Source organism: Sinocyclocheilus rhinocerous, unplaced genomic scaffold, assembly GCF_001515625.1.
Source record: "Sinocyclocheilus rhinocerous isolate Xijiao unplaced genomic scaffold, SAMN03320098_v1.1 scaffold11, whole genome shotgun sequence".
In the NCBI taxonomy this organism is placed as follows: domain Eukaryota; kingdom Metazoa; phylum Chordata; class Actinopteri; order Cypriniformes; family Cyprinidae; genus Sinocyclocheilus; species Sinocyclocheilus rhinocerous.
Genome location: NW_015625587.1, coordinates 2,402,334 through 2,427,198, shown reverse-complemented (window position 1 = coordinate 2,427,198; position 24,865 = coordinate 2,402,334). Strand labels below are relative to the sequence as shown.

Genomic DNA, 24,865 nt, shown 5'->3' with positions numbered 1-24,865 from the left:
TTTCTTCTCTTGTTGAGTGCTGTTTTTTAATCATAGACATAACATATGAAACTTATGTGATGATGGTCCTTTTAAAAAAAGTTAGAATTTAAAAATTTGAAAACCAAAACATATATACATGATACATGAACATATATACATGATAGCTCAGATGAGTAACAGAAAAAAAAACTATTATTTTATTCCAGAATATTGAAAATTACATTTTAGATTTGTACTCAATTAAACTGTTATTAGTTTCACCAGCCAGTTTATGAAATATTACTGGCAATAACAAAATCACTTGAACTAATAGCCTATAGGTGATGCTAGAAATACATTATTTGTGACCTGTACATTTTCTAAGTTTCAAAATTATATTTAGATTTTGTCTTTTATAAAAAATAAAAAAAAACATAGATGTGCAGTCTTAACAGAACAAAACTGTAGCAATAACGTTTACATTTTTTATCCACTTTATTCTGTTCACTAAACATTAACACTCACATTAACACATTATACGAGGTAGGTTTTTTTGTTTGTATTTCTATAAGAATGACAACATTGAAACAAACAAAACACACACACACACACACACACACATATATATATATATATATATATTTAAAAGGTTTTTTTCTTCTTCTATATAATCTATAGATTGAGAACTTTGCTATCATATAATTTCTTTGGTAGAATACCTACAGGTGTGCCTGACAATAACATTGATCACCGAGCATAACATTCAAGCATGGTCTGTATTTGGGTCAGTCCTTCTTCACTTCCATGGTGTTCACACTCACCAACAAGCAACCATAATGAAGCATGCACAATTTTAATACAGAAAAAGCCATTTTTCTCTTGGTCTCATTGTTTCAAGTTGTAAAGATGCAGTTTTGAAAAGATTTTCAAAAGGTGGTGATGATGTTGAAACCTTTGTGCATGCATCTGTCATTTGCATATTGACCTTAGCAAGTAGGTTGCCATTTCCTGTGCTTGCCAGTGGTCCACTTCAGCACAAGCTCTGTGGACTGTCCATGTCCTGTGCGCAAAACTACGTTTGACTTCTACTGAGCTCTAGTCCATGTACTCTGGTTACCATCACACATAAACTTCAGGCATGGTCTTGCAAATCAAATGATTGGTGATGATTACGTTCTTGCCTTGATGTGGCATTTTCACCAAAGAGTCTTTAGAGAGCTTCTTGTTGCTTTGGAATACATTCCTTAAACAAACCTGTGGTAAACATGCCTTTGGTAAATAACTTAAAAATACATGCATAATATCTTTACTCTAAGTATAAAGATACTTATATATATATATATATATTACTTACATAGCTTATGCAAAACATCAGGAGTGCCATAATGAGTACTGTGACAGCCAGAACTACATATAGTGAATCACTTTTATTAAATTCCATTTTCTCAACTGTAGCACGCTCTAAAAATGAGAAAGAAAGAAAAAAAACACACATGAACATCAGATTGTTAGTTTGTGAGCTATTGCTCACAGTTGCTGAATACAGTACATACAGTGGCCTTAAACGTATTTGGAAGCCACACTTAAAATTGTGTGAATATTATTGCATTGAGATGAACTACACCTTTGGTAAGATGTAGGCTACTTACACCCCAGTGAACTTGATTCGAATTCTAAAAGCCACAAAAGTGTCTAATACTTTGTATATTTTAAGTGTGACTTAAGTAAGTGTTCAAATACTTTTTGTGGCCATTATAAATCCACATAAACGTACCATCGACCTTCAGAACGATTTCGCCTTCTTGGTTCTGATAGCCAAGGGGAGCAGACAGAAAGCATTTGTATATCCCACTGTCCTCTGCAGTTACATTAGACAGAAGAAGGCTCATTGAGCTCTCAAGTAGCTTGACCTCTCGTTTGACATCTTTATATTTTTTCACATCGCCACTGTTTTCAGTTAGTCTCTTCCTTACAAGTCCACTTAACAGCTGGGAAGGCTCTTCAGACACCTGCAGAAGAGAGGTTTAGCTTAAAGTTAAATGACAACTTCATTTGAAACAATACATCTCTCAAGTAACTTAAAACATGTAGGGACACATTTGTATAAGTATCCTTACAAAAATATAAAAGCAAAAAGTAGCCAACTTAAAAACTTTGAAAAAAGTTTTTCAAATATGAATATTTTAAAACAAATCTGTTTCAAAACTTAATGTTTTTTTTATTTTTTTTTATCAAAATTAAAAATGGAAAACGTTCATCAAGGCATTCAAGTGACTCTTTGTAGGCAGGCTACTGTATTTCTAACGTGTTTTTGAATAGCTTAGGCCTAATAGATCCAGAAAGAAAAAAAACTTGATAAATAGGTTTTGAGAAAGAAGTTTTAGTGGTTATTGAAACACCCAGTACAAAACATTCATATGTGAGGATAAAACACAAGGTTCTAGAAAAAAATACGAATTTTGACCTTTACCTTGTACCATGTGACCGAACGGTACAGGACCGCGGGCTTTGATTTCGCCGCACAGCTCAAGACTGCGTCCTCACCACGGATGAAACGAATCTCGTGCCGGACTCCCTCCGTCACAGCTGAAAATAAAACACCTCATGTCAACCTGAATCAACAGAGTCTGCGTGAAGATACTCTCAGGAATACGGGTGGAGTCTTACCTAAAATTACAAGACAGGCGATGAATTCCGAGAAGTAAGGCATGGTTCTGACTGGAGCTTGATGTCCACGCGTTGAATTTATAGGACTCTTGCTCTTTGTATTTCTGGTTTGAGGAAGCGGGGAATTCCCTAGCACGAGCACGCAAGAGTGACTGATGTCATCAATACACAGTAGGGAAGTAGGGAAGCCTATAGGTGGTAAACTTGTAAACACTGAAATTCAGCTAGACGAGTTAGCGCGATGCTCTGGATTAAAGATGTTTTTATTCGTTTTCTATCGCTATCGGTTTTTGTTGTGCCTGGTAAGATATTTTATCCAAATCTCCAGTTTGCTCGCTTCACATATCTTGATTGTAGTAGCCATGAGGCTTGGTGTTATTCAAATAATAATGACGCAGCGGCACGTTTATTTTGTCGTTAAGTGCGAGCGCTTGTAGTTATGCTGGCTTTTCACATTCACGTTTTGTTATCCGTGTGTTTTGTCATTTGTTTGTTTTTGCCAGCTTTTTCTAGGTTGTAATTTAGTCTCTTTTGTGTTATTGCGGGACTCTTTCGCCTAAAATGTAAGAAAATAAAATGTTGCGGTAGTTCTCCGCTGTCTTTCAAGGTTTTTAATTTTAACATTGCATCTTAATCTTTTTTAAATGTTATATACATGCAGTTAATTTAAAAAGATGTTTGGTAGAGAAAGTAATTTTCACTTGACAAAACTTGGGATTCCCCCCATTATGTAATGTTGTTGCTGAGCGTGTAGTTTTAAACTGAAACCTTGTAGCCCTTGCTGTCTGTCTCATAAACGTTACACTTTACACTATAGAAACACACACGTACGTTTGTTTCTTAGTGAGGGCATACACTTCCACTGATTTTATATCAGTTTAATTATATTTTCTAACCCAACGTCTACCCCTAACTTACCCATCACAGAAACGTGCAGAACAGTTTTTGTTAAATGTGAGCCAAAATCATCACAATTAAAAGAACCAAAGACTTAAACTACTTCAGTCTGTGTGCATTGAATTTATTTAATACACGAGTTTCACAATTTGAGTTGAATTACTGAAATAAATGAACTTTTCCACGACATTCTAATTTATTGAGATACACCTGTATATGCTGCAGCTCACGGACTTTCATGCTTTTTTCATCCTTCAGTCTATTGCAACATTTCTTAAATTCACCCCAGAGTGTCATAATCCATGCAAAGAGTTGTTCTTTGGGAGAATCGTTCTGATTGACTGTGTCAATATCACCCTGGCTGTAATATGCACAAGAGTGAGTCGTTTTCTCATGCACCACAGGTCATGTCTTTTATGACTTTTATGAGCATTGAATTGAACATTAACCAACATTTGTATCTATTTTAAAGGATTATTTGACTGAATACCGTGTACATTTTTATGGTAAGTTTATTTTCTACCAGTGATATATTGTTTATTGTTGGGTAGCCAGTGCTAAAACATTTTCTTTCTTTCGTTTTAGGCGAAAGAGTCCCTCAATCTCTGATCAACCCTGTGAACAGAGGTCACATTGGTAATACAAAACAAACACTGCGTGTGTGTGTGTGAGAGAAATATATAATACTGTTAAGTACCGAAATATTTCAGAGGATTTCTCAAAAAAATTTTTTTTTTTTTTTTTAGGTTTTTTCCTGTCTGTTACCTTGGTGCTCATAGCCATTGCGGTGTGTCTGCTGTGTGTTAGATATACATACAAAAACAACAGAAGCAATAGCCACTCAGTGTGATATGGGATAAAGAAGAGAGTGTTCAGCAGAGTCTATTTAAAGGGCACATATTAAGCCCCTTTTTACAAGATGTAATATAAGTCTCAGGTGTCCCCAGAATGTGTCTGTTACGTTTCAGCTCAAAATACCCCACATATCATGTATTATATCATTATGAAAATGCCTATTTTGAGTGGAAGCAGACACATTTACATTTTTATTTACATTTAGTCATTTAGCAGACGCTTTTATCCAAAGCGACTTACAAATGAGGACAATAAAAGCAGTCAAAACTAACAAAAGAGCAACAATATATAAGTGCAAATGACAAGTCTCGGTTAGCCTAACGCAGTACACGTAGCAAGGTGTATATATATACATATATATATATATATATACACACACACATATATATATACATACATACATACATACATACATACATATTATACACACACACACACAAACAAAGAAAAACAAGTAGATAGAATAGAAAAAATAGAAAGCTAGTGTTTGTTTTTTGTTGTTTTTTTTTTTTTTTTAAATAAAGAAAAAAAAAATGAAAAAGATAAATATAGATAAAGTAGAATTATAATAGAATAGAAAGTGTTAGAGTTAGAGGGTCAAATAAAGGTGGAACAGATGTGTTTTTAGTCGTTTCTTGAAGATGGGTAAGGACTCAGCTGAATGCTGAATGATGAATGCTGCTTTCAAATGCTCTAGCGTTAAGATAAACATGGCGGATTGTGTGCTGCCCACTCAGGGCGGTATCTCTGCTAATGTCTTAAAGTATAGTACTGTATTAATATAAATGTTTTTGAATTTTCTGCTTCATATCTACCTCTGATGAATGTACGTTTTAGTGATTTTGTAGGGTCTTTAACTATAGGGTCTATGGCCTGATGCATAGAGCCTATATAAATATATTCAAATTAAAGTTTTATTTGTATTTTGAAATTGTGCTTGTGCTATATTTCTTTAAAATAAAATCCACTTGTTTTGATATATACTGAAAATACATTTAAATTATTTTATTTGTGGCTAAGTGTTAAAATACTCTTTGGGGTCACTGCATAAAACAAGGTCATAAGAATCACCTCAAACACACTGCCAAGAAATATGTACCAATACTACTTTGAGTTTTTGAAACTTTTAAACAGTTCCTTTTCTTGTACACTATAAATGATTACATGTTTATTGACATGAATAATTTTTCCGTAACAAATACATTTTGTCCTTTATATATATATACGTATATGTATATAAACTATATAGAAAAATATTTTTCTAAATGGATTTTACAGTTATTCAAAAAGGTATGATGGCCTGAATGATCATAATTTTTTTGTGGTTACACTATATTCATCAAACACAGTAAAAGTTTACAAAAAAATGTATCTTTAATTCAGCCTGATGAATCAAAATAAAGATTGATATTTCAGAACACATGTATATTTAAGATGCTTTGCAAAATTATTTACATGTCTGTACTGTATTTATAATGAAACCAAAACATTGCCGATGAATGAAACCAAAAGTGCTGGTATAGTTTGTATAGTTTCATTTTTGGACTTCAAATTGGTAAACAAATCTGAAGAGACTTGATCTCCAGTTCTTGGCTCCAGTCTGTCTGTATGTGATGTCTTCTATTTTCATGGCCTCTGCTGGAGATTATCTCCTGTCCTGGGTCACTCACATTTGTCCCTGTTGTCAGGCCTGGCTGAAAGGGCCTTTAACCAATCCCATCTCTTTGCGCACTACAGGCGCATGAATGCTGCAGTCTCGTGCCTCGCACATGCCAGGTATTCCTGCATCGCCGGCCATGCCAGGTTGACCCACAGGCCCGGAAAACCCACGGGGTCCTCGCGGCCCATCAATTCCATCTTTTGGCTCTGCTGGATGGCCTGGCAGTCCTTTTTGGAGAAATAAGCCAGAGTTAACTACATCTAATCCAGTTATTGAAATAGCAGACATACAATTATCCCACCTCTGAGACCTTGGTGACCATCATGTCCTGGTAGACCTTTTCCAGGTTCACCTCTCTGTCCTTTTAGACCTTTAGCACCTTTAGAAAAACACAGAGAGCTCATTTGTATGCATAAACTCTTTGTTTTTCTTTTTTTGTTAAAGGGATAGTCCACCTACAAATGAATTTACTCCATTTACTCACACTCATGTCATTTCAAACCTATATGACTTTCTTCAGTGGAACACAAAAGAAGATATTTTGAAAAATGATGGTAACCAAACAGTTGTGGGTCCCACTGACTTCCATAGTATGGACAACAAATACCAACATATTCTTCAAAATATATTTTTTGTGTGTTCCACAGAAGACAGAAAGTCATGCAGGTTTGGAATGACATCAGGGGAAGTGATGACTAAATTTTCATTTTTTGGCTGGACTATCCCTTTTCGTTCAAACACTTTTAATAGTAACGCCAGCGCAGTACCTCTGTCCCCTGGAGCTCCCTTCTGGCCCTCTACACCTTTCATGCCTTGAGGGCCTCTTTCTCCTTTAGCACCTGCCTTTCCTGTTTTACCCTGAATAAAATGCAGTGTGTTATTTAAAAAAAGTAAACGAGTTTTTATGTCAGTTTTGTGGCAACTTCATATATCAGCTCACAGGTTTTCCTGGACTTCCAGGAGATCCTGTGACTCCTGGGGGTCCGATGAGGGTACGGTTGTTGATTGGACAGCCCTGTACGCATTTGGCACGTATAGATGAAACATACTGGGAGATCTGAGCGGTGACCACACCTTGACACAGCTGCAATATCTGCTCATCTGTCAGTCCTGGACCCTGCAGTGAGTTGCACCAATATATTTTATGACAGAAATCAATATTTATCTGCATTCAGGCCTATAACACTTCCATATACTCAAAATTAAGTCCTTGCTCATAATAATCATGATGATACGCACAGGTTCACCTAGCTCTCCTTTCGGCCCACTCTGTCCTTTCACTCCCTGGTCTCCTCTAGGGCCTCCATCTCCTCTGGGACCTGGAAGACCTGGAGGTCCAATAGCACCAGGAAGCCCATCACGACCGAAACGACCCTTCACCCCACGCTACATCACATAAGAAAAACCTCAGTTAGTTAAAGTGATGAACAACAGTTACAGAATTAAAAATGGTTCCACTTTATTTATTTATTATTATTTTGTTTAATTGTTATACTTTTTACTACATTAAATTGATCAAAAGTGATAGTAAAGCCTTTTAAATTGTGTTTAAATATAAAAAAACTATTTCAAATAAATGGTGTTCATTTGAACTTTCAATTCATCAAAGGGGAAAAAAATTAAATAAAGATTTCTGAAGAATCATGTGACACTGAAGACTGGAGTAATGGAGTGATTGAGGACGAGATGAGGAAACAATGTAGCTCAGGTTCAAACCTGCGTCGTTGTACGTCATGAGCTTGTGGACTACCACTGTGCCACGGTTGTGACAAAAATATTGTTTAACCTCAACAGTGATGACTAACCTGCCCTTTGTCACCACGAGATCCAGCGTCTCCCTGTGAAGTGAAATGATGACGAAATTGTGGTTAAAATAAAACTATGACTAGTGTAATGGAAAGAGGAAGAGAAACTGTGATGGCTAGTTCAGATTCTAGCAGCCATACCTTATCCCCTTTAGCACCCTTCCCTCCTTTACGTCCTGCTGCCCCCTGAGAGAGTCATGAAAAAAATAATTCAATAAAAATAATTCAAAAATTTTAATGGTGATAGCATCATTTTATGTAATGTTTGTGGCTAATATTATACTGATATTATATGCTTTTGATATTACCTTTTCACCATCTGGTCCTGTTTCCCCTTTGGCACCCTGTAAAGCAGAACATTTGATAATCATTTTGGATTAAAAACAAATAAATAAATAAAATAATCGCTGTTCTATGTGTCATTTTAATCGTGTCATCAGTTAGACTTGAAAATCAACAAACAGTGAAACTAAGCATTTAATTACTTCATCAATTAAATAAAAACAGGACATTTGATTAATTAATCGATGAATTATTCAGAAACTGAAATCAGTTGCGTACTGTTGGCCCAGGCAAGCCTTTTGGTCCAGGTTTCCCTGGAGCTCCTGCATCCCCACTGTCTCCTTGTGGACCCTATGAAAAAAAAGTCAAGTAAAACCTCAAACCTGCTGCACTTGTTAATAGGGAGAAACAAAATGTCTAAGTAGATGTTCTTGATATTGGAAATCTTACAGTATTAAACAATGTTTACAGTTCCGCTTTAAGTATTTATGTGTTTGTCACATGTAAATGAGTAATCTTTTATATCGCCTTTTATAGTTTAGACTAAACTACCTGTTTATGCTATGTTTATACTATGCTATGCATAGTATAGTACAGTCTCATTTTATTTAGGAGGAAAAATGAAGGGAAAACCTGGTTAATCTGAGAAGTAAACATCTACACGCTGTTTCAGGAAATATGTTAAGTGCAGTGAAACCGCCGTAGCTAAAAATAGAAGTTGTAGTTTCACTTTCAGTCTTGGGTCTGGTACAGTCTGGTAAATCCCCAACATTTAGGGACATTCCCCTCTGGAATAATATTAAAAAAACACAATTAGAACTGGTACACAGCAAAATCCCCAGAGTTAAATCAACTCTGCTCAGAGTACATATTGTCCCAATCTACAGAGTGTTAAAGTAACACTGAAGCAGAGTTACCACTGTTGAGGATTGTGTGGTAAGTTTTCATGTCTAAAAGCATGAGCAGTAGTTGTTCATCTTCAACATTGTTAACAGCGGGTTTTCTTTACTAATGCTCAATCATTACTTAATCAATCGCTTAATTATCCCATTAACTTTAACTCGGCTTCAGTGTTACTTTAACAGTCTGTAGAATGGGACAATATGTACTCTGAGCAGAGTTGATTTAACTCTGGGGATTTTGCTGTGTAGATAGATTTCTGGTGATTTCCAACCTAACAAATAATGTGGTGCCTCGCCAAAGAGTAATAATATGGCTTTTGTTGATCTAAAAAAAAAAAAAGAAGTCACACGTCAGTCAACTGATCAATGTTGTCTGGCTTCACACTGTATCACAAGTGTGTCACGCACATTGGAAATGATAGGGAAGTGTAATATCCCCCTAAAGGGCCAAATTCATAGCTTACCACAGTTCCTACTCTTCCAGGTCGCCCCCTCACACCACTATCACCTTTCAAACCCTGCAAAAAAAGAGGAAGAGAGAAAGAGGGAAAACTTTTTGCAAATTTTGAAAAAACAATTCCTTTGAAACCGTTTTCACTTGGAAATTGATAGTAAATTCACAAATAATTATAAAACAATTTGTAAGTAACACACTGAATTAAACATGACATTTTGAAGTAGAAAGGCTGAAATTGAATTTTCTTGTATTTTCTCTTACCTTAGGTCCAAAAGGCCCAGGCACCCCTACAACTCCTGGAACACCCAGAGGACCCTAAAAAATATATAAACTTTTTTTCCGCCCAGAAACACAGTACTTCAGGAAGTCTTTTTTCCTGAATAATAACACATGCATCAAAAACAGCTTGCTACTCGCATCCTCTCCCGGCTCTCCATCACTCCCAGGCAAGCCACCTGTACCTTTAGCACCCTGAAGATGATGGCAAATGGAAAGAGAAATTTGCCTACCAAAACTTAGTCACCAGTTAGTCACCAAGTGCTGATTCAAGGCAAAGCTTTTAGTTGGAAATATGTAAAATATTATGTGTTTGTAGAACATTATGAGGAAAGGTGATCCACTGTGCCAATCTCTCAATTTTAGTTACTGATAACAACAATAAGTGATTTTATGAGAACAGATCTTTGGTCCCGTCACCCCACGGTCTCCTGGAACTCCTGGATAACCCTGATAGCACGACAGGTGAAAAATATAGTATTATAGTGAGATTATTACAGGGATTTTCCTGATGGTACAATATGAGAAAGAGAAATAGAAATCTTCTGAGTGATTTATCACCAAGTAACCCTGCTCTCCATGGTCTCCTGGGAATCCAGGTGCTCCTGTCTGACCCTGATTATGCAAAGAGAAAACGTCAACAGCAGTAGATGTAATAAAGTTTGTCAAACTAATAATTAGTTATGCATGTAAGTCTTGGTGCCAACCTTCTGTCCCTGTCGTCCCTCAGGACCTTGTTCTCCTGTTTTGCCAGTGAAGCCCTTTTGAGAGATGGGGAGATTTCTCAGTACTTTTTAAATTCAAAATTTCAAGACAAGTCTGGACAAATCAAGACTCAACTAGAAATGTTAGTTACATGATAATTTACATGAGAAGCTGACAATTAAGATGGACTTCTCCATTAAACATAAATATTTAGGATAATTTTTTTTAATGTTTTACAGAAAATGCTGTAACTGGTGTGGGGTTTTCACTTTCAGCTTGTTTGCAATTCACTTCTGTCATTACATTCTGTCATTATTTATGCACCCTCAAGTTGTTGCAAACCTATATGAATTTCTTTCTTCTACCAAACCAAACTGACTTCCATTGTTATTTTTTCCATATTATGGAAGTCAAAGGAGTGTTCAGTTACCCACATTCTTCAAAATATCTTCTTTTGTGTTCAGCAGAAAATCTTGAGGGTTTGTAAATTATGACAGAATTTCATTGTTATGTGAACTATCCCTTTAAATAGTCCTGCAGTGTGACAAAATGAATGATAGCAAATAATCTTGGTTCATAAAAACACATGTATAATCAGACTGCAGGTCACTGCTGTCTCCACTTGAAAGGTCATATCAACTACCACTACCCACATAGTTCCACAGATGATATATTAATTACAAGAAATAGAAGGAAAAAAAGTAGATTGGGACAATATGTACTCTGAGCAGAGTTGATTTAACTCTGGGGATTTTGCTGTGTAGATAGATTTCTGGTGATTTCCAACCTAACAAATAATGTGGTGCCTCGCCAAAGAGTAATAATATGGCTTTTGTTGATCTAAAAAAAAAAAAAGAAGTCACACGTCAGTCAACTGATCAATGTTGTCTGGCTTCACACTGTATCACAAGTGTGTCACGCACATTGGAAATGATAGGGAAGTGTAATATCCCCCTAAAGGGCCAAATTCATAGCTTACCACAGTTCCTACTCTTCCAGGTCGCCCCCTCACACCACTATCACCTTTCAAACCCTGCAAAAAAAGAGGAAGAGAGAAAGAGGGAAAACTTTTTGCAAATTTTGAAAAAACAATTCCTTTGAAACCGTTTTCACTTGGAAATTGATAGTAAATTCACAAATAATTATAAAACAATTTGTAAGTAACACACTGAATTAAACATGACATTTTGAAGTAGAAAGGCTGAAATTGAATTTTCTTGTATTTTCTCTTACCTTAGGTCCAAAAGGCCCAGGCACCCCTACAACTCCTGGAACACCCAGAGGACCCTAAAAAATATATAAACTTTTTTTCCGCCCAGAAACACAGTACTTCAGGAAGTCTTTTTTCCTGAATAATAACACATGCATCAAAAACAGCTTGCTACTCGCATCCTCTCCCGGCTCTCCATCACTCCCAGGCAAGCCACCTGTACCTTTAGCACCCTGAAGATGATGGCAAATGGAAAGAGAAATTTGCCTACCAAAACTTAGTCACCAGTTAGTCACCAAGTGCTGATTCAAGGCAAAGCTTTTAGTTGGAAATATGTAAAATATTATGTGTTTGTAGAACATTATGAGGAAAGGTGATCCACTGTGCCAATCTCTCAATTTTAGTTACTGATAACAACAATAAGTGATTTTATGAGAACAGATCTTTGGTCCCGTCACCCCACGGTCTCCTGGAACTCCTGGATAACCCTGATAGCACGACAGGTGAAAAATATAGTATTATAGTGAGATTATTACAGGGATTTTCCTGATGGTACAATATGAGAAAGAGAAATAGAAATCTTCTGAGTGATTTATCACCAAGTAACCCTGCTCTCCATGGTCTCCTGGGAATCCAGGTGCTCCTGTCTGACCCTGATTATGCAAAGAGAAAACGTCAACAGCAGTAGATGTAATAAAGTTTGTCAAACTAATAATTAGTTATGCATGTAAGTCTTGGTGCCAACCTTCTGTCCCTGTCGTCCCTCAGGACCTTGTTCTCCTGTTTTGCCAGTGAAGCCCTTTTGAGAGATGGGGAGATTTCTCAGTACTTTTTAAATTCAAAATTTCAAGACAAGTCTGGACAAATCAAGACTCAACTAGAAATGTTAGTTACATGATAATTTACATGAGAAGCTGACAATTAAGATGGACTTCTCCATTAAACATAAATATTTAGGATAATTTTTTTTAATGTTTTACAGAAAATGCTGTAACTGGTGTGGGGTTTTCACTTTCAGCTTGTTTGCAATTCACTTCTGTCATTACATTCTGTCATTATTTATGCACCCTCAAGTTGTTGCAAACCTATATGAATTTCTTTCTTCTACCAAACCAAACTGACTTCCATTGTTATTTTTTCCATATTATGGAAGTCAAAGGAGTGTTCAGTTACCCACATTCTTCAAAATATCTTCTTTTGTGTTCAGCAGAAAATCTTGAGGGTTTGTAAATTATGACAGAATTTCATTGTTATGTGAACTATCCCTTTAAATAGTCCTGCAGTGTGACAAAATGAATGATAGCAAATAATCTTGGTTCATAAAAACACATGTATAATCAGACTGCAGGTCACTGCTGTCTCCACTTGAAAGGTCACATCAACTACCACTACCCACATAGTTCCACAGATGATATATTAATTACAAGAAATAGAAGGAAAAAAAACAGACAAAATAAAACAAACATAAAAACTCCCTGACACATGCCAATGGGAAATGAAACTCGTGACACTGACACTTAATCAGAATGGGGAAGTATTTGACATTAAAACACAGATATTTATGCAGATATTTTATATCTATTTTTTCAGTGAATGTCATATAAAAATAAATGTTTATTTAATAGTTATTTAGCAGAAGCTTATTGAAGGGACAGTCCCCTTGAAGGCAAACACTGGGTTAAGCGTCTTGCTCAAGGGCACAATGTTGATATCTTCACTCTTATTGGTAGCTGAAATCAGTATAAAAATAAATAAATAAATTAAGTATTAAAACCTTAAAACTTTAACCTTCTGGTCATTACATTTCAGCAAGTACACCACACAACAATTGTAAACATTTGTAGAGTGAAGTAACTTACCTTAATACCTTTAACGTCTGGTTTTCCAGGTTTACCTTTTGGGCCAACAGGACCCTGTAGTCAGTCAGAAAAATATTACCTTAGATTAATTTCATTGACAAATCAGAAATTTTGTCAGGAATCTATTATATGATAACTAGAGGAGTTGGAGCATGACTGCACAGATGTTGCTTTGAATTCTCAGATGGAATCTACACTGAACAAAATTATAAACACAACACTTTTGTTTTTGCCCCCATTTTTCATGAGCTGAGCTCAAAGATCTAAGACTTTTTCTATGTACACAAAAGGCCTATTTCTCTCAAATATTGTTCACAAATCTGTCTAAATCTGTGTTAGTGAGCACTTCTCCTTTGCCGAGATAATCCATCCACCTCACAGGTGTGGCATAGCAAGATGCTGATTAGACAGCATGATCATTGCACAGGTGTGCCTTAGGCTGGCCACAATAAAAGGCCACTCGCCCATTGTTGTGCCATTCATCCACGACCATCACCTCATGTTGCAGCATGATAATGCACGGCCCCATGTTGCAAGGATCTGTACACAATTCCTGGAAGCTGAAAACATCCCAGTTCTTGCATGGCCAGCATACTCACCGGAAATGTCACCCATTGAGCATGTTTGGGATATATGTTCCTGCCAATATCCACCATATGCGTCTTAAGCAAGACGCAGTACGAGTGAAGTATCGAAAGGGAACTGCACATTTTAGAGTGGCCTTTTATTGTGGTCAGCCTAAGGCACACCTGTGCAATAATCATGCTGTCTAATCAGCATCTTGATATGCCACACCTGTGAGGTGGATGGATTATCTCGGCAAAGGAGAAGTGCTCACTAACAGATTTAGACAGATTTGTGAACAATATTTGAGAGAAATAGGCCTTTTGTGTACATAGAAAAAGTCTTAGATCATTGAGTTCAGCTAATGAAAAATGGGGGCAAAAACAAAAGTGTTGCGCTTATAATTTTGTTCAGTATAGAACATCTCAGCTACTGTATGTGATCGTGATTGAAATAGATGGAATGAAAAACATTCAAAGTAATGTGGAGAGGAAACGCTGCTGGTGATATGTGTAACTGAAGATGCTATTTTGCTCACAGTCTTTCCAGGGAGACCCACTCCTCCATGCGAGCCTTCTATTCCGAAATCACCCTGCATGACACAAATAAATTCAGTTTCAATCACAATTATGAATGCAAGCCATAATGTCTAATGTTAAATATCATTGAACATAATTCTGGATAATCTTTATACACATATAAAATAACACCATATAGCTCTGCTAGTAAACCAAGATCCACACTTTTCCACTCAGAACTTTTTGTTGTTGTTGTTGGTGAGACCATTACCTTTAATCCAGGTTGGCCAGTTTCTCCAGGGTCCCCTGGTAACCCGGGAAGGCCCTATAAAGAAGAGTAAGAAAACCGCATATAAGACTTTTCCGGGAATTAGCTATTAAACACAAAATCATATAGGTAATAGTAAAGTTTTCCTAAATTCTTGACTCACAATTGCACCAGAGAAACCAGATGCACCATCCTCTCCATCAGGCCCAGAGTCGCCCTAAACAGAAGGCAAGTAAGGCTAGTAAGGTGAACAAGAAAAGTCCTGGTAGTCTGAACAGGATGCTCAAGTTTAACGAGTGTTTCCTGTCACTCACCTCAGGGCCGGTGTCTCCTCCTCTTCCTCTCACTCCTTTGGTTCCTTTGTAACCCCAATAAAGTAACAGTCATTTTGATCTTGTGAACTTTTGCATTGGCTGTTTAACACCATGAACATTAAATATGTTTTGCTCTTACCTCCCTTCCTTGAACCCCAGGAAAACCCTGTTTGCCTTGAAGACCCTTAGAACCCTATGAACAAACATAAAATGCAACAATCAAACTGAAGAATGCATTAAACTTTAAAAGAAATCAAACTTTACATAATGCAAAGGCATGGCATGGCAATAATCAACCTTGGGTCCAGCGAAGCCTCCAAATCCGGGCTCTCCTGCTTCACAGTCACATTCGGTGGGTCCTTCCAGTCCCAGCTCAGCATCTCCTCCATATGGGACCTGTGTTATCAAGGTTTTATCCTCTTTGGCATAATCAAACGACTCCACGGCTGTGGCATACGGGTATGTTTCCTCGGTGATCATAGTGACCACAGTGGCTGCAGGCACATAGGGGTCAAAGCCAGATGCTGAGTGCTCGTCTCTCAGCTAAAAAAAACACTGAGATGCCCATTGATCCTGACTGGATATACTGATATTAAAGACATGGTGACTAATAGTCTAAAAGAAAAAACAGGTAAAAACAAACCTTGGAAAAATTATTTAAATATAATATAATATAATATAAAAATACAAAGTGAAAAACAAGTGTTGTTCGGTGATAAAATAAAAGAGAAAAATGTATGTGTAGAAATGTGTGAATCTATTGAAGAATAAATAAATATTTATTTTATCTTATTTTACTTTTTAATTAAACTATATTTGTATTGTATAAAGAAAATTCATATTTTGTGTAGTATCATTAAGCATAAATTAAATATAGTAATAAAATACTACAATGATGTACAAGTTTGACACACAAATTGTGTGATTCACAATTATGAAATATATATATATATATATTTCTATCATGAGAACTCTTGGAAGATTTTAGCATGGTAAGGGATATGACAATAGATACAGCACAACTAGGTTCCATTTTGCGGGTATCTATTTTTTTAATAAATTTTTTGGTGGTAGTAGTAGTAGTAACAGTGACATCTGTTACCACTGTGAGTGTATCCAGATTGTTCATCATATCGATCAACTAAGGAGCCTTCATACATGTGTTCTTCTCCTGTGATTGTAAAAGAGAGGGGGAAAAGGCTAATTAAAAATGTAAATCGGCCATTTTAATGTTTTATTATCTAACAAATGTTAACATGTTGGAGATGTGATAGTCTCACCTGATTGTAAACCAGAATAATCATGCTGGGCCTGAGAGGGCAGGACACACAGCAGGAACACAGAGCTGAGTGACAGCCCACACCTGATATCAGCACAAAACAAACTCCATCAAACACATGCAGAGGAAATTATTACAGTAACACTTCGTGGTGAAAACTCTTCATCTGTCAGGTAAAGTTCTGAAAAAATGAAATGCAGTGTTGCAAATGGATTCACAAAATTGTATTAGAGATACTGATAATTTGTTTACATAAAGAACAGCGATTGGCTGTCGTTTTAGTTGTTATTTTACCAACTGGGCCAGTGGAAGGGGTCTCCCCTTTATGGTGTGGTTTCTCAAAAAAATTCTTTTTTTAAACTGGGTTTTTCCTTACCACTATCACATTATTTACAAGTGGGTTTTTTCCACTTTGTTAAAAGAAATAAAAAAAATATATATTATATTACATTTCTTCAGTTCCTTGTTCTTTTGCTGGAACAAATAAATATGCAGTAACTGAAGATGATGTTGTAGTTTTTTTCAGACTGTGCTTAAATTAACCCCCTTCCATGTTTCGCACTTCCTCATGTGATTAGATCAAGCGTCACTAATGAGGTCATGGAACATGTTCTAGCTGATATAATAAATGAATGAATAAATAAAACTTTGAATGATCTACATAAATCAAGACCAAATTATCAACCATGCCTAGATTTTCAAAACCATCATTTGGCTACAATGAAACCAAAATGTGGGCTACTTCTTTTTTTTTTTACTATGGGAGAAATAATAAGATTTTTCACATAATGATAGTAATTAAACCATGTTGACAGAATGGTTTATTAAGAATGGGGGGAAACGGCTGAGAGAAAACATTTTATATACGACCCCCGAATAAACATGAACAGGAATTGGTGGCATTTTAGTAAGAGCTTAAAGAATGTTGCCGCATGTAAATTTCCCTCTAGTGGTCATTATTAAACACAGCAGCACATTGCTGAGAAGCGTTTGTACAAGAATCCCAAGAAAACCACCTCACAAAAATACCAGAGAAGTACAGGCATGAAACTGCTATCTCTGCGGGTTATTGACATTTATACAGTGGGCTTATGTCTTTGTGCACTTTGTATTAAATAAAATTTTTGTAAAATAGCCAGCCAAGAACATACATGTAAATCAGTGGTGTTCTGAAATGAGGCGGCATTTTTTTTTAAAAATCACATGTAAATTCATGTCCCAGTAACCTAGGAGAGGAGGTCATTCTGACTTTGCTATGACAATCTGGCGCTTCTGAATCAGCTACTGTTTTGTTATTAGTTCCATCACAGTACTGGGCTAGGTTAAAACAACAGCAACACTATTCAAGCTCCTAATAGGAAAACAATATTCATATATTCCAGTGGTGTGCAGTGGTGTTCTAAAATGAGGAGGCACAGTCCGCGGCATTTTTTTTTTTAAATCACATGTAAATTCATGTCCCAGTAACATTTTTTTTTTTTGGTTAAATAAACATTACTTTATTAAGATTATTTTATATTTTTACATTAACAATATAATCAGTATTTTATTAAAGCCAAGTGAATCTCATCAAGTTACTGCATTACAGACTCAGGCTGCTGAAAGTTTTCTTTTCTCCCTTAATGCAGTCTGTAAAATCTCCCTCTCTCTGAGACAACAGTACTGCATGTTCATCATACAGTACACTTTACACAGCATGTGACCTTTGACCTTTCCAACAAATACAAAATGCTTATGTAAAAAATCAGCTGACTTTTCAGATTACTTGTTCAATGGCAAATATCTATCATGATTAAGTTACAGGCAAAAAAACAAACAAACAAACAAAAAATAAATAAAAAGAGAAAAGGGAAGTTTCTAACTACCTTTCAAAAAATTTGAGGTCAGTAAAATGTATAATGCTAAAAAAATCTATTTAAAAAAATGCTGTTATTATAATATAACTTTCTGTTCATCAAAGAATCTTGAGGGGAAAAATTAGCATTTAACTGTCATAATAAATAATGTTCCTGTGGCTCAGTGGTAGAGCATTGCGTTAGCAGATGGTCATGGGTTCGATTCCCAGTGAACACACACAGGCTACTGGTAAAAAAATGTATAGCCTGAATGCACTGTAAGTTGCTTTGGATAAAAGTGTCTGCTAAATGCATAAATTATTATTATTAAATTATTAATTAAATTCAAATTATTAATTAAATTATAATAAGAAATATGTCCTTTCAACACCAAATAAGCATATTAAAATGATTTCTAAAGGATCATGTAGCACATGACACTGAAGACTGGAGTAAGGGTTAATTAAAATTAAGCTTTGGTATTGCAGGAATACATTTTTAAAACACATTAAAGTAGCAAACAGTTATATAAATTGTAATCATATTTCACAATATCAGATAAATGATCAGATAAATGCAGCCTTGGTGAACATTAAACACTTCTTTCAAAAAATATTACCAACCTCAAACTTTTGAATGTACTGTACATACAGTTCACATGACCTCAAATTTGCTCTTTTAAAAATGTATTTGTTACACGGCAGGACTATTTTAAGTGAACTGCAAAAAAATAAAATTAAATAAATAAATAAAGACCAAGGGAACACAGAGAACATCATACAGCTTGTATATCAGTCACATTTCTTTTAATTCTCCACAACCTTGCAGTCTGAGGGGTGGAGCTAAAGGCTCATACAACCACAGCATTGGGTTCCTCACCAACCCACAGGTCCTCTGGGACACTGAGGTGCAGCATGAGCAATACACACGATTCCATCTTCTCCGCCAGCTTCAGATCTGGAATTGGCCTTTAGAGGCTCTTGTAAATTATAATTGTATTAAAATCTGGCTAGTTTAACTCACATATGAGATTTTTTTTACAAGTGCTTAATAATTACATAAACACAAATTAAAAAAAATGTGTTTATGTAACATGACTTATAAGGGTCAAGTAACCAAAATAAAAGGGTCGTTGACAGCACACATTAAGTAATATAAAACAAACTATAAATTCTGTGAAAGGCTCATAAAAACATGTCAAATTATTTATGTAGCTGGTAATATCTTTACTATGCACTTGGTACTATTTGACAGTCTTACATAAAAATAAGCACACCATGCCTAAATGTAAGATTATAACAAACATTTGAAATAGTTGAAAACATAAATTAAATGAATTTGTAATAAGACCATTCTTGAAAGCAACCCACACAAATCTGATAACACTTTACATGATGGTTCACTGCACATGGCCAAAGCAAACCATCTGAGCAACTGCATGAACAAAGTTGAGTCGATTCCGGCTTTGCATATATGAAACAAATATAATTCCCTTCTGAATTCCCCTTCAATTCTAGTTACCCATCCTGCATCTTACCTTCACCCTGGAGGCTCCCATGGCCAGCGGCCTCCCGCTCAGGTTTCCAGGCGCTGTATGGACACGGAGCTCTGAGCCCTCGGATAAGCGCAGGCAGCACTCTTTCAACGAGGGGCTGCAGTGGTCCTCAAAGCATTCTCCCTGCTTGCATGCAATGCTGGTCCCCCTGTGCTGAGACAGATGAACAGACCTCCTGGTCCCTCACCAGAATCTCCCAGGCTCCCACTTCTCCTCAGCTGGGTGAGACATATCTGAGGCTTCACCAAACAAACACACTCCTCCACTGGACAGAGAGTAGTGAAGAATAAAGGCACTGTAAAAATAATATTCCTATCAGATATGTCACTATTCTTTACTTCAACAATATTTTTATTTAAAAAATGTTTAATTATAATTTATTACGTTCAACTTTTTTCTGTAATATACATGGTTCACTATTATAATCAGTGAAGGCTAAAGAAAACCTGAAATGCAAGCTATGACTTTGTGATGACCTTTTGACCTCCTTGGAAAAATGTGCCATTGATGTAACAGATTTCTCGAAATCCATTTTAGTTAGTTCTCTCTCTTAGCAACAGAAAGTAGGGATGGACATATCCAATGAACTGTTAAAGGTTGCATAAAAAAACAGGTTAAAACAGCAAGAAAAAAAGAATGTGCAATAACTTAGTAAACATGTACGTCTCTCTGTATTATACGGATACCTTGAACTAGTATGACATACAGTTCCAAAATATAATGTCAGTAAGACTTTTTTTTTAGCATATTAGAATGATTTCTGAAGGATCATGTGACACTGAAGACTGGAATAATGGCTGCTGAAAATTCAGCTTATCACAGGAATAAATAACATTTAAAAATATATATATTAAAATAGTCAAAAGTTATTTTAAATTGTAATAATATTTTGCAATACTGCTGTTTTTACTGTATTTTGAACAAATAAATGCAGCCATGGTGAGCTTAAGAGACTCCTTTCAAAATCTTTAAAAAAATCTTACCAATCCCAAACCTTTGAATGGTGATGATGTTCATAAAACTATCAGGGCATGTATGTTAAATAATGCAAGAAAAGCACATAATCAAATCTTTGTAACATTTGAGTCAAATTTTATTGTAGCATACCATCCACACACACAAAAACAAAACCTAAAAACACAAAAGGAAACAAACTCAGAATAGACATCAAGACTTATTTTTCTTCTTCTTTTTCTTATGATGTCTCTCCATATCTGGAGAGTGTGAATCTCTGAGGACAAAATAAAAGGAGAAAACCATATAGACAGCCCATCACAAACGGTCGTAAAATTATATAACCACAAAGTATCAATATTATCTTGCCAATGATATGAGCGTAGTAAGATATTTGAGTGTAAAATTAAGAAACGACACTATCATGTGTTAGTAACAACAATATAAAAGTTTGTTCACGCTAACTCGAACCTAACTCAAATTAGTTTCTGATGAAAATATACAAAATATTTCTTACTAAGGTCTTGTTAAGATCAGTGTTTCATGGCCTTACCTCCTACACTTATTTTTCCTCCCTCGACTGCGACTTCGACTGTGTTTGCGGTGCCGTTTGTGCCCATGCTCGTCTCGGGAGCTGACACGAGACTCACGTGACTCAACAGATGCGGAGCGGCCTTTCTCAGATGCCCCTCTGCAACCAAAAACCAAGATAAAATCAATATTAGTCACTCTGTGCTGCTTCTGTCAGGGAGAAAAGAGAGTTACTGCACTGAAATTAGACATGTGACCTGTGGCATGACTGCTGTGATGCTTTGAACTCATCATCCTTCACTTCCTGCCAAATCCTGCCTAGTTCTCCAGAGTGGATGTCAATCACCTCCCGAATTACCTGGAAAAGGTAGGAAAATGAATACAATTATGCAGAATATTCTCTTTGGCTCTCAAGCCATCCACAGTATGGAGACCATTTAAATACAATACGCAATAAACCAACAGTGAGAACAAATGTAATGACATGAGACATAAATAGTGTTTTGTGGGTGGATAAGTGGATAAGATTAACACAATTCACAGACCTCAGTGTAAGACTTCTTGGTGATGTGAACATTTTTCGCTCTGTAAGACTGTCGGCGCCTCCTGTAGTCCCTCATCTCAGCCAAGACCTCCAGATGAGACTTTGGCCCGCTCTGTTCCTCTTATTGAGAATGCATTTCAAACAAAACATCATTCTTTACTTATATCAATCAGGTACAATCAACTAATTGGTACTCAGTATAGTAAGATTATATGTATGGGAGGTCAAAAAATGAATAGATGGATGGACGTTTGATTACGTCTTTAATTGATTTTCCGTACATTTCTGCCATATGTACATTAACTGACAGTCACCACTGATAAGCTACTACTAAATATATTGTAGAAACTTAATTTTCTGTAAAGTTGCTTTGCAACGATTTGTATCGTGAAAAGCGCTATACAAATAAACTTGAATTGAATTGAACTAGGTACCGAAGCCCTTGAAAGTGGAGGCATTCATGAGATTTCCTCCAATTTTGGAGCAACTTAGTTTATATGCAAATTAGCTGTAGCTGGGCCTTGTGATGCAGCTCCACCTCAGGGCTCAGTGGGCCCCATGGTGCAGCTCTGCCTTAGGACTGAATGGGTCTTGTGAAGCTCCACATCTGGTTTCAGTGAGCCACAGCAAAGTATTTAAAATGTTTCCCAGTCCCAAGATTACTGTTATAAGATCTTTACAGACAGTATGTATTTGCTGAACATGCTAAGGTAACTGCCATAATTGGATTGAGAATGTATTTATATGAAATGCTTACACTTGAAGCATTTAAAATAAATAAATCAAAATCACATTGCATCCCCTTAGTAAAAAAGGCCCTTGAAAATCAAGCACAGAAACAAATAGTTGAATAAGACTAAAACAATCCAAGGACTCTAACACACACATAAGTGAGGGCTAATGTGTGGTCTTGTGAGTGCAATTCAAGTACCTTTTTTAAGCTTTGCAACAAGATCTACATAAAGATCCTCATTGTTGGATTCTTTCTTTGCACTCTGCTGACTGGCTTCTTGTATCACATGATCATAGATGGCCAATCGGTCTGCCACAGTGAATTCACATAATGCCCGCTTATGATTCTGAGGTATGTCAGGGAGATCTGAAGATGTGTCACCTGCAAAATGAAAAGATTTGACACAAAATCACAATTATTAGTAAAAATAGTTGGAATAAAACACATTGGAACTAAAAATTTATTATCAAAGTATTTATTTGAAAAATGTGTTTCCAAATACAATTTTAATTGACCAGTCTGCAAAAAGTAAATGCAGTGCAGAACCGGTGAGAGGGACAAGACAGTCCCAACACATAATGGGACAAATTGACCTTGAGGTTTCTGGATTTTTTTTCTTTGGATATTTTTCTTATGTCTATTATGAATGTGTGCAACTAATGTGCAAGATAAAATCTTTTATGAAATAATATTAAGGACAAAGCCTTAAAAAGGATATTGAGCCAAAGGATACAACAAGTATGAGTGGAAATTTGTCTAGACCAGACTTCCTTTAATACTCACCCCTGTTACTGGAAAAAAACAAAGAACACATATAAATGTTGAAAACATTTGGAACAATTAAATAAAGACATGGATATCATTGATACACACATTCTGGCACACATTTTCTTGTTATCCTGATAAATGCTGAAATGACCCAATCACTGTCTAGAAAGAGGATCTTAAAACTTACTATGTGTGTGAAGTCCTGTAGATCTCATGTGAGGGGCATTTTCCCGGGTCTGCAGAATCACTTGATGAAATGTATCTTTGTCTGTAAGCGATATAAGTTTCCATCACACAACTGCACACAGGATTGCAAAGCTTTTTGAAAGTTTCAAATTTAGGATCACACAAACCTTATTACAAGGAAAAGTGTCAAAAAACTCACCCATGGTAATGGAAGGAATGTTAGCTTTCTCATAGTACACTGAAGGATCCAACATTTCAGCCTGGAAACAAATGGCAGGGGAAAAAAAACTACTTTGAAATCTCATGTTCATATCGTCTGATATGATATTAGGATCAAGTAAATCACAAGACCTTTTGCTGTCACTGGCATTTATGTGGATCCTTATTTACCTGTTCCTCTTTGGAGTATCCCAGCTTACTGAGCTCACAGGAGGCTTTGTGTTTCTCCATCCTGTCCCTCGGTACTGTGTGGTTTGGATCGTATGGACACACTTCCATCTGTCAAACCAGAATATAATACAGGGATTTCAAACTTTAAAAAGCATAAGAGAGGTAAAGTAGGCGCCAACTATCTTAGGGATTTAGACTATACCTTTTAATCTATATGAAATATTTAGACTTAAAGACAGGTGGTTTTACGTGTAGTTAGTGAATATGGTAATTTTGATCAAACAAAAAGTAAAACAAACGAAATTCCAGCGATCACCACATTCAGTGATCTAATCAGTGTACAATTACACTGTATCATAAACCACTGTAATATATATATATAAAACAAAAAATCGCTAAGACTCTCCCACTATGAAGGAGACTTCATATTAGTTTATAAGAAATTTACAGTAATTCATTCACTGCTAAATAAGCAATTCTCAAATAGTTTTATGTGTGTGGCGGTTGTTTCTCTACCTGGACTGCATGTAAATCTGATTCCTGACTCCATCCTAGCCCCTCAAACAAACCCTTCAGTTCAGCTTGACAACTCCCTGTGAAATCCGTGAGCTCCTGCAAACGCTGCATGCGCTCCTGGAGACCCAACGAGAAAGATGTTTCACACATTTTACATTAGGACTGCTCGAAAACAAGCTTCTCGTTTCGCGATTGTTGTCTTCGTGTGTGTTCGTTGACGCTGCTGCTGCTGCTGCTGCTGCTTCTGCTGCTGCTGCTGCTGCTGCTGCTGCTGCTGCTGCTGCTGCTGCTGCTGCTGCTGCTGCTGCTGCTGCTGCTGCTGCTGCTGCTGCTGCTGCTGCTTCTTCTTCTTCTTCTTCTTCTTCTTCTTCTTC

At 36.3% G+C, this 24,865-nt stretch overlaps 3 protein-coding genes and 1 long non-coding RNA gene across 4 annotated transcripts; 1 reads left to right on the top strand and 3 right to left on the bottom strand.

Annotated features, from left to right (window-relative positions):
• Positions 1 to 599: 599 nt before the first annotated feature.
• On the bottom strand, positions 600 to 3,020 carry LOC107756238 (CD83 antigen-like). Its single transcript, XM_016573277.1, has 5 exons — positions 2,629 to 3,020; positions 2,432 to 2,547; positions 1,736 to 1,970; positions 1,316 to 1,422; positions 600 to 1,215 (listed from the first exon to the last, which is right to left on the bottom strand). The coding sequence occupies exons 1-5, from the start codon at positions 2,669 to 2,671 to the stop codon at positions 1,081 to 1,083; spliced, it is 636 nt and encodes a 211-aa protein (XP_016428763.1). The 5' UTR covers positions 2,672 to 3,020; the 3' UTR covers positions 600 to 1,080.
• A 769-nt stretch (positions 3,021 to 3,789) lies between these two features.
• LOC107756231 (uncharacterized) lies at positions 3,790 to 4,477 on the top strand. Its single transcript, XR_001641795.1, has 4 exons — positions 3,790 to 3,903; positions 3,998 to 4,031; positions 4,111 to 4,161; positions 4,272 to 4,477. It is a non-coding gene; the product is annotated as an uncharacterized LOC107756231 (long non-coding RNA).
• Positions 4,478 to 6,012: 1,535 nt separating this feature from the next.
• LOC107756222 (collagen alpha chain-like) lies at positions 6,013 to 20,160 on the bottom strand. Its single transcript, XM_016573265.1, is given in 25 exon segments — positions 6,013 to 6,267; positions 6,342 to 6,419; positions 6,808 to 6,898; positions 6,981 to 7,157; positions 7,280 to 7,426; positions 7,846 to 7,878; positions 7,987 to 8,031; positions 8,154 to 8,189; positions 8,407 to 8,478; positions 11,447 to 11,500; positions 11,701 to 11,754; positions 11,857 to 11,912; positions 12,123 to 12,165; positions 12,277 to 12,330; positions 12,423 to 12,476; positions 13,537 to 13,590; positions 14,639 to 14,692; positions 14,890 to 14,943; positions 15,050 to 15,103; positions 15,201 to 15,255; positions 15,341 to 15,393; positions 15,498 to 15,694; positions 16,481 to 16,557; positions 16,559 to 16,563; positions 19,852 to 20,160. Coding segments are annotated over 25 exon segments (1,821 nt in total). The 5' UTR covers positions 19,873 to 20,160; the 3' UTR covers positions 6,013 to 6,064.
• A 788-nt stretch (positions 20,161 to 20,948) lies between these two features.
• LOC107756216 (U11/U12 small nuclear ribonucleoprotein 48 kDa protein-like) lies at positions 20,949 to 24,729 on the bottom strand. Its single transcript, XM_016573255.1, has 9 exons — positions 24,492 to 24,729; positions 23,976 to 24,083; positions 23,785 to 23,845; positions 23,587 to 23,667; positions 22,830 to 23,012; positions 21,900 to 22,018; positions 21,612 to 21,712; positions 21,377 to 21,514; positions 20,949 to 21,100 (listed from the first exon to the last, which is right to left on the bottom strand). The coding sequence occupies exons 1-9, from the start codon at positions 24,639 to 24,641 to the stop codon at positions 21,037 to 21,039; spliced, it is 1,005 nt and encodes a 334-aa protein (XP_016428741.1). The 5' UTR covers positions 24,642 to 24,729; the 3' UTR covers positions 20,949 to 21,036.
• Positions 24,730 to 24,865: the final 136 nt, after the last annotated feature.

What these genes read in the sequence shown, in the direction of transcription:
- LOC107756238 (XM_016573277.1), bottom strand. Translation starts at nt 2,671, where the DNA reads ATGCCTTACTTCTCGGAATTCATCGCCTGTCTTGTAATTTTAG. An exon ending in GTTCGGTCACATGGTACAAG is followed by an intron (nt 1,971 to 2,431) that starts GTAAAGGTCAAA and finishes TCTCTTCTGCAG; the next exon opens with GTGTCTGAAGAGCCTTCCCA. An exon ending in TGATGTTTTGCATAAGCTAT is followed by an intron (nt 1,216 to 1,315) that starts GTAAGTAATATA and finishes TGTTTACCACAG; the next exon opens with GTTTGTTTAAGGAATGTATT.
- LOC107756216 (XM_016573255.1), bottom strand. Translation starts at nt 24,641, where the DNA reads ATGTGTGAAACATCTTTCTCGTTGGGTCTCCAGGAGCGCATGCAGCGT. An exon ending in CATTCCTTCCATTACCATGG is followed by an intron (nt 23,668 to 23,784) that starts GTGAGTTTTTTG and finishes TATCGCTTACAG; the next exon opens with ACAAAGATACATTTCATCAA. An exon ending in AGGAAAAATAAGTGTAGGAG is followed by an intron (nt 21,101 to 21,376) that starts GTAAGGCCATGA and finishes TTTTGTCCTCAG; the next exon opens with AGATTCACACTCTCCAGATA.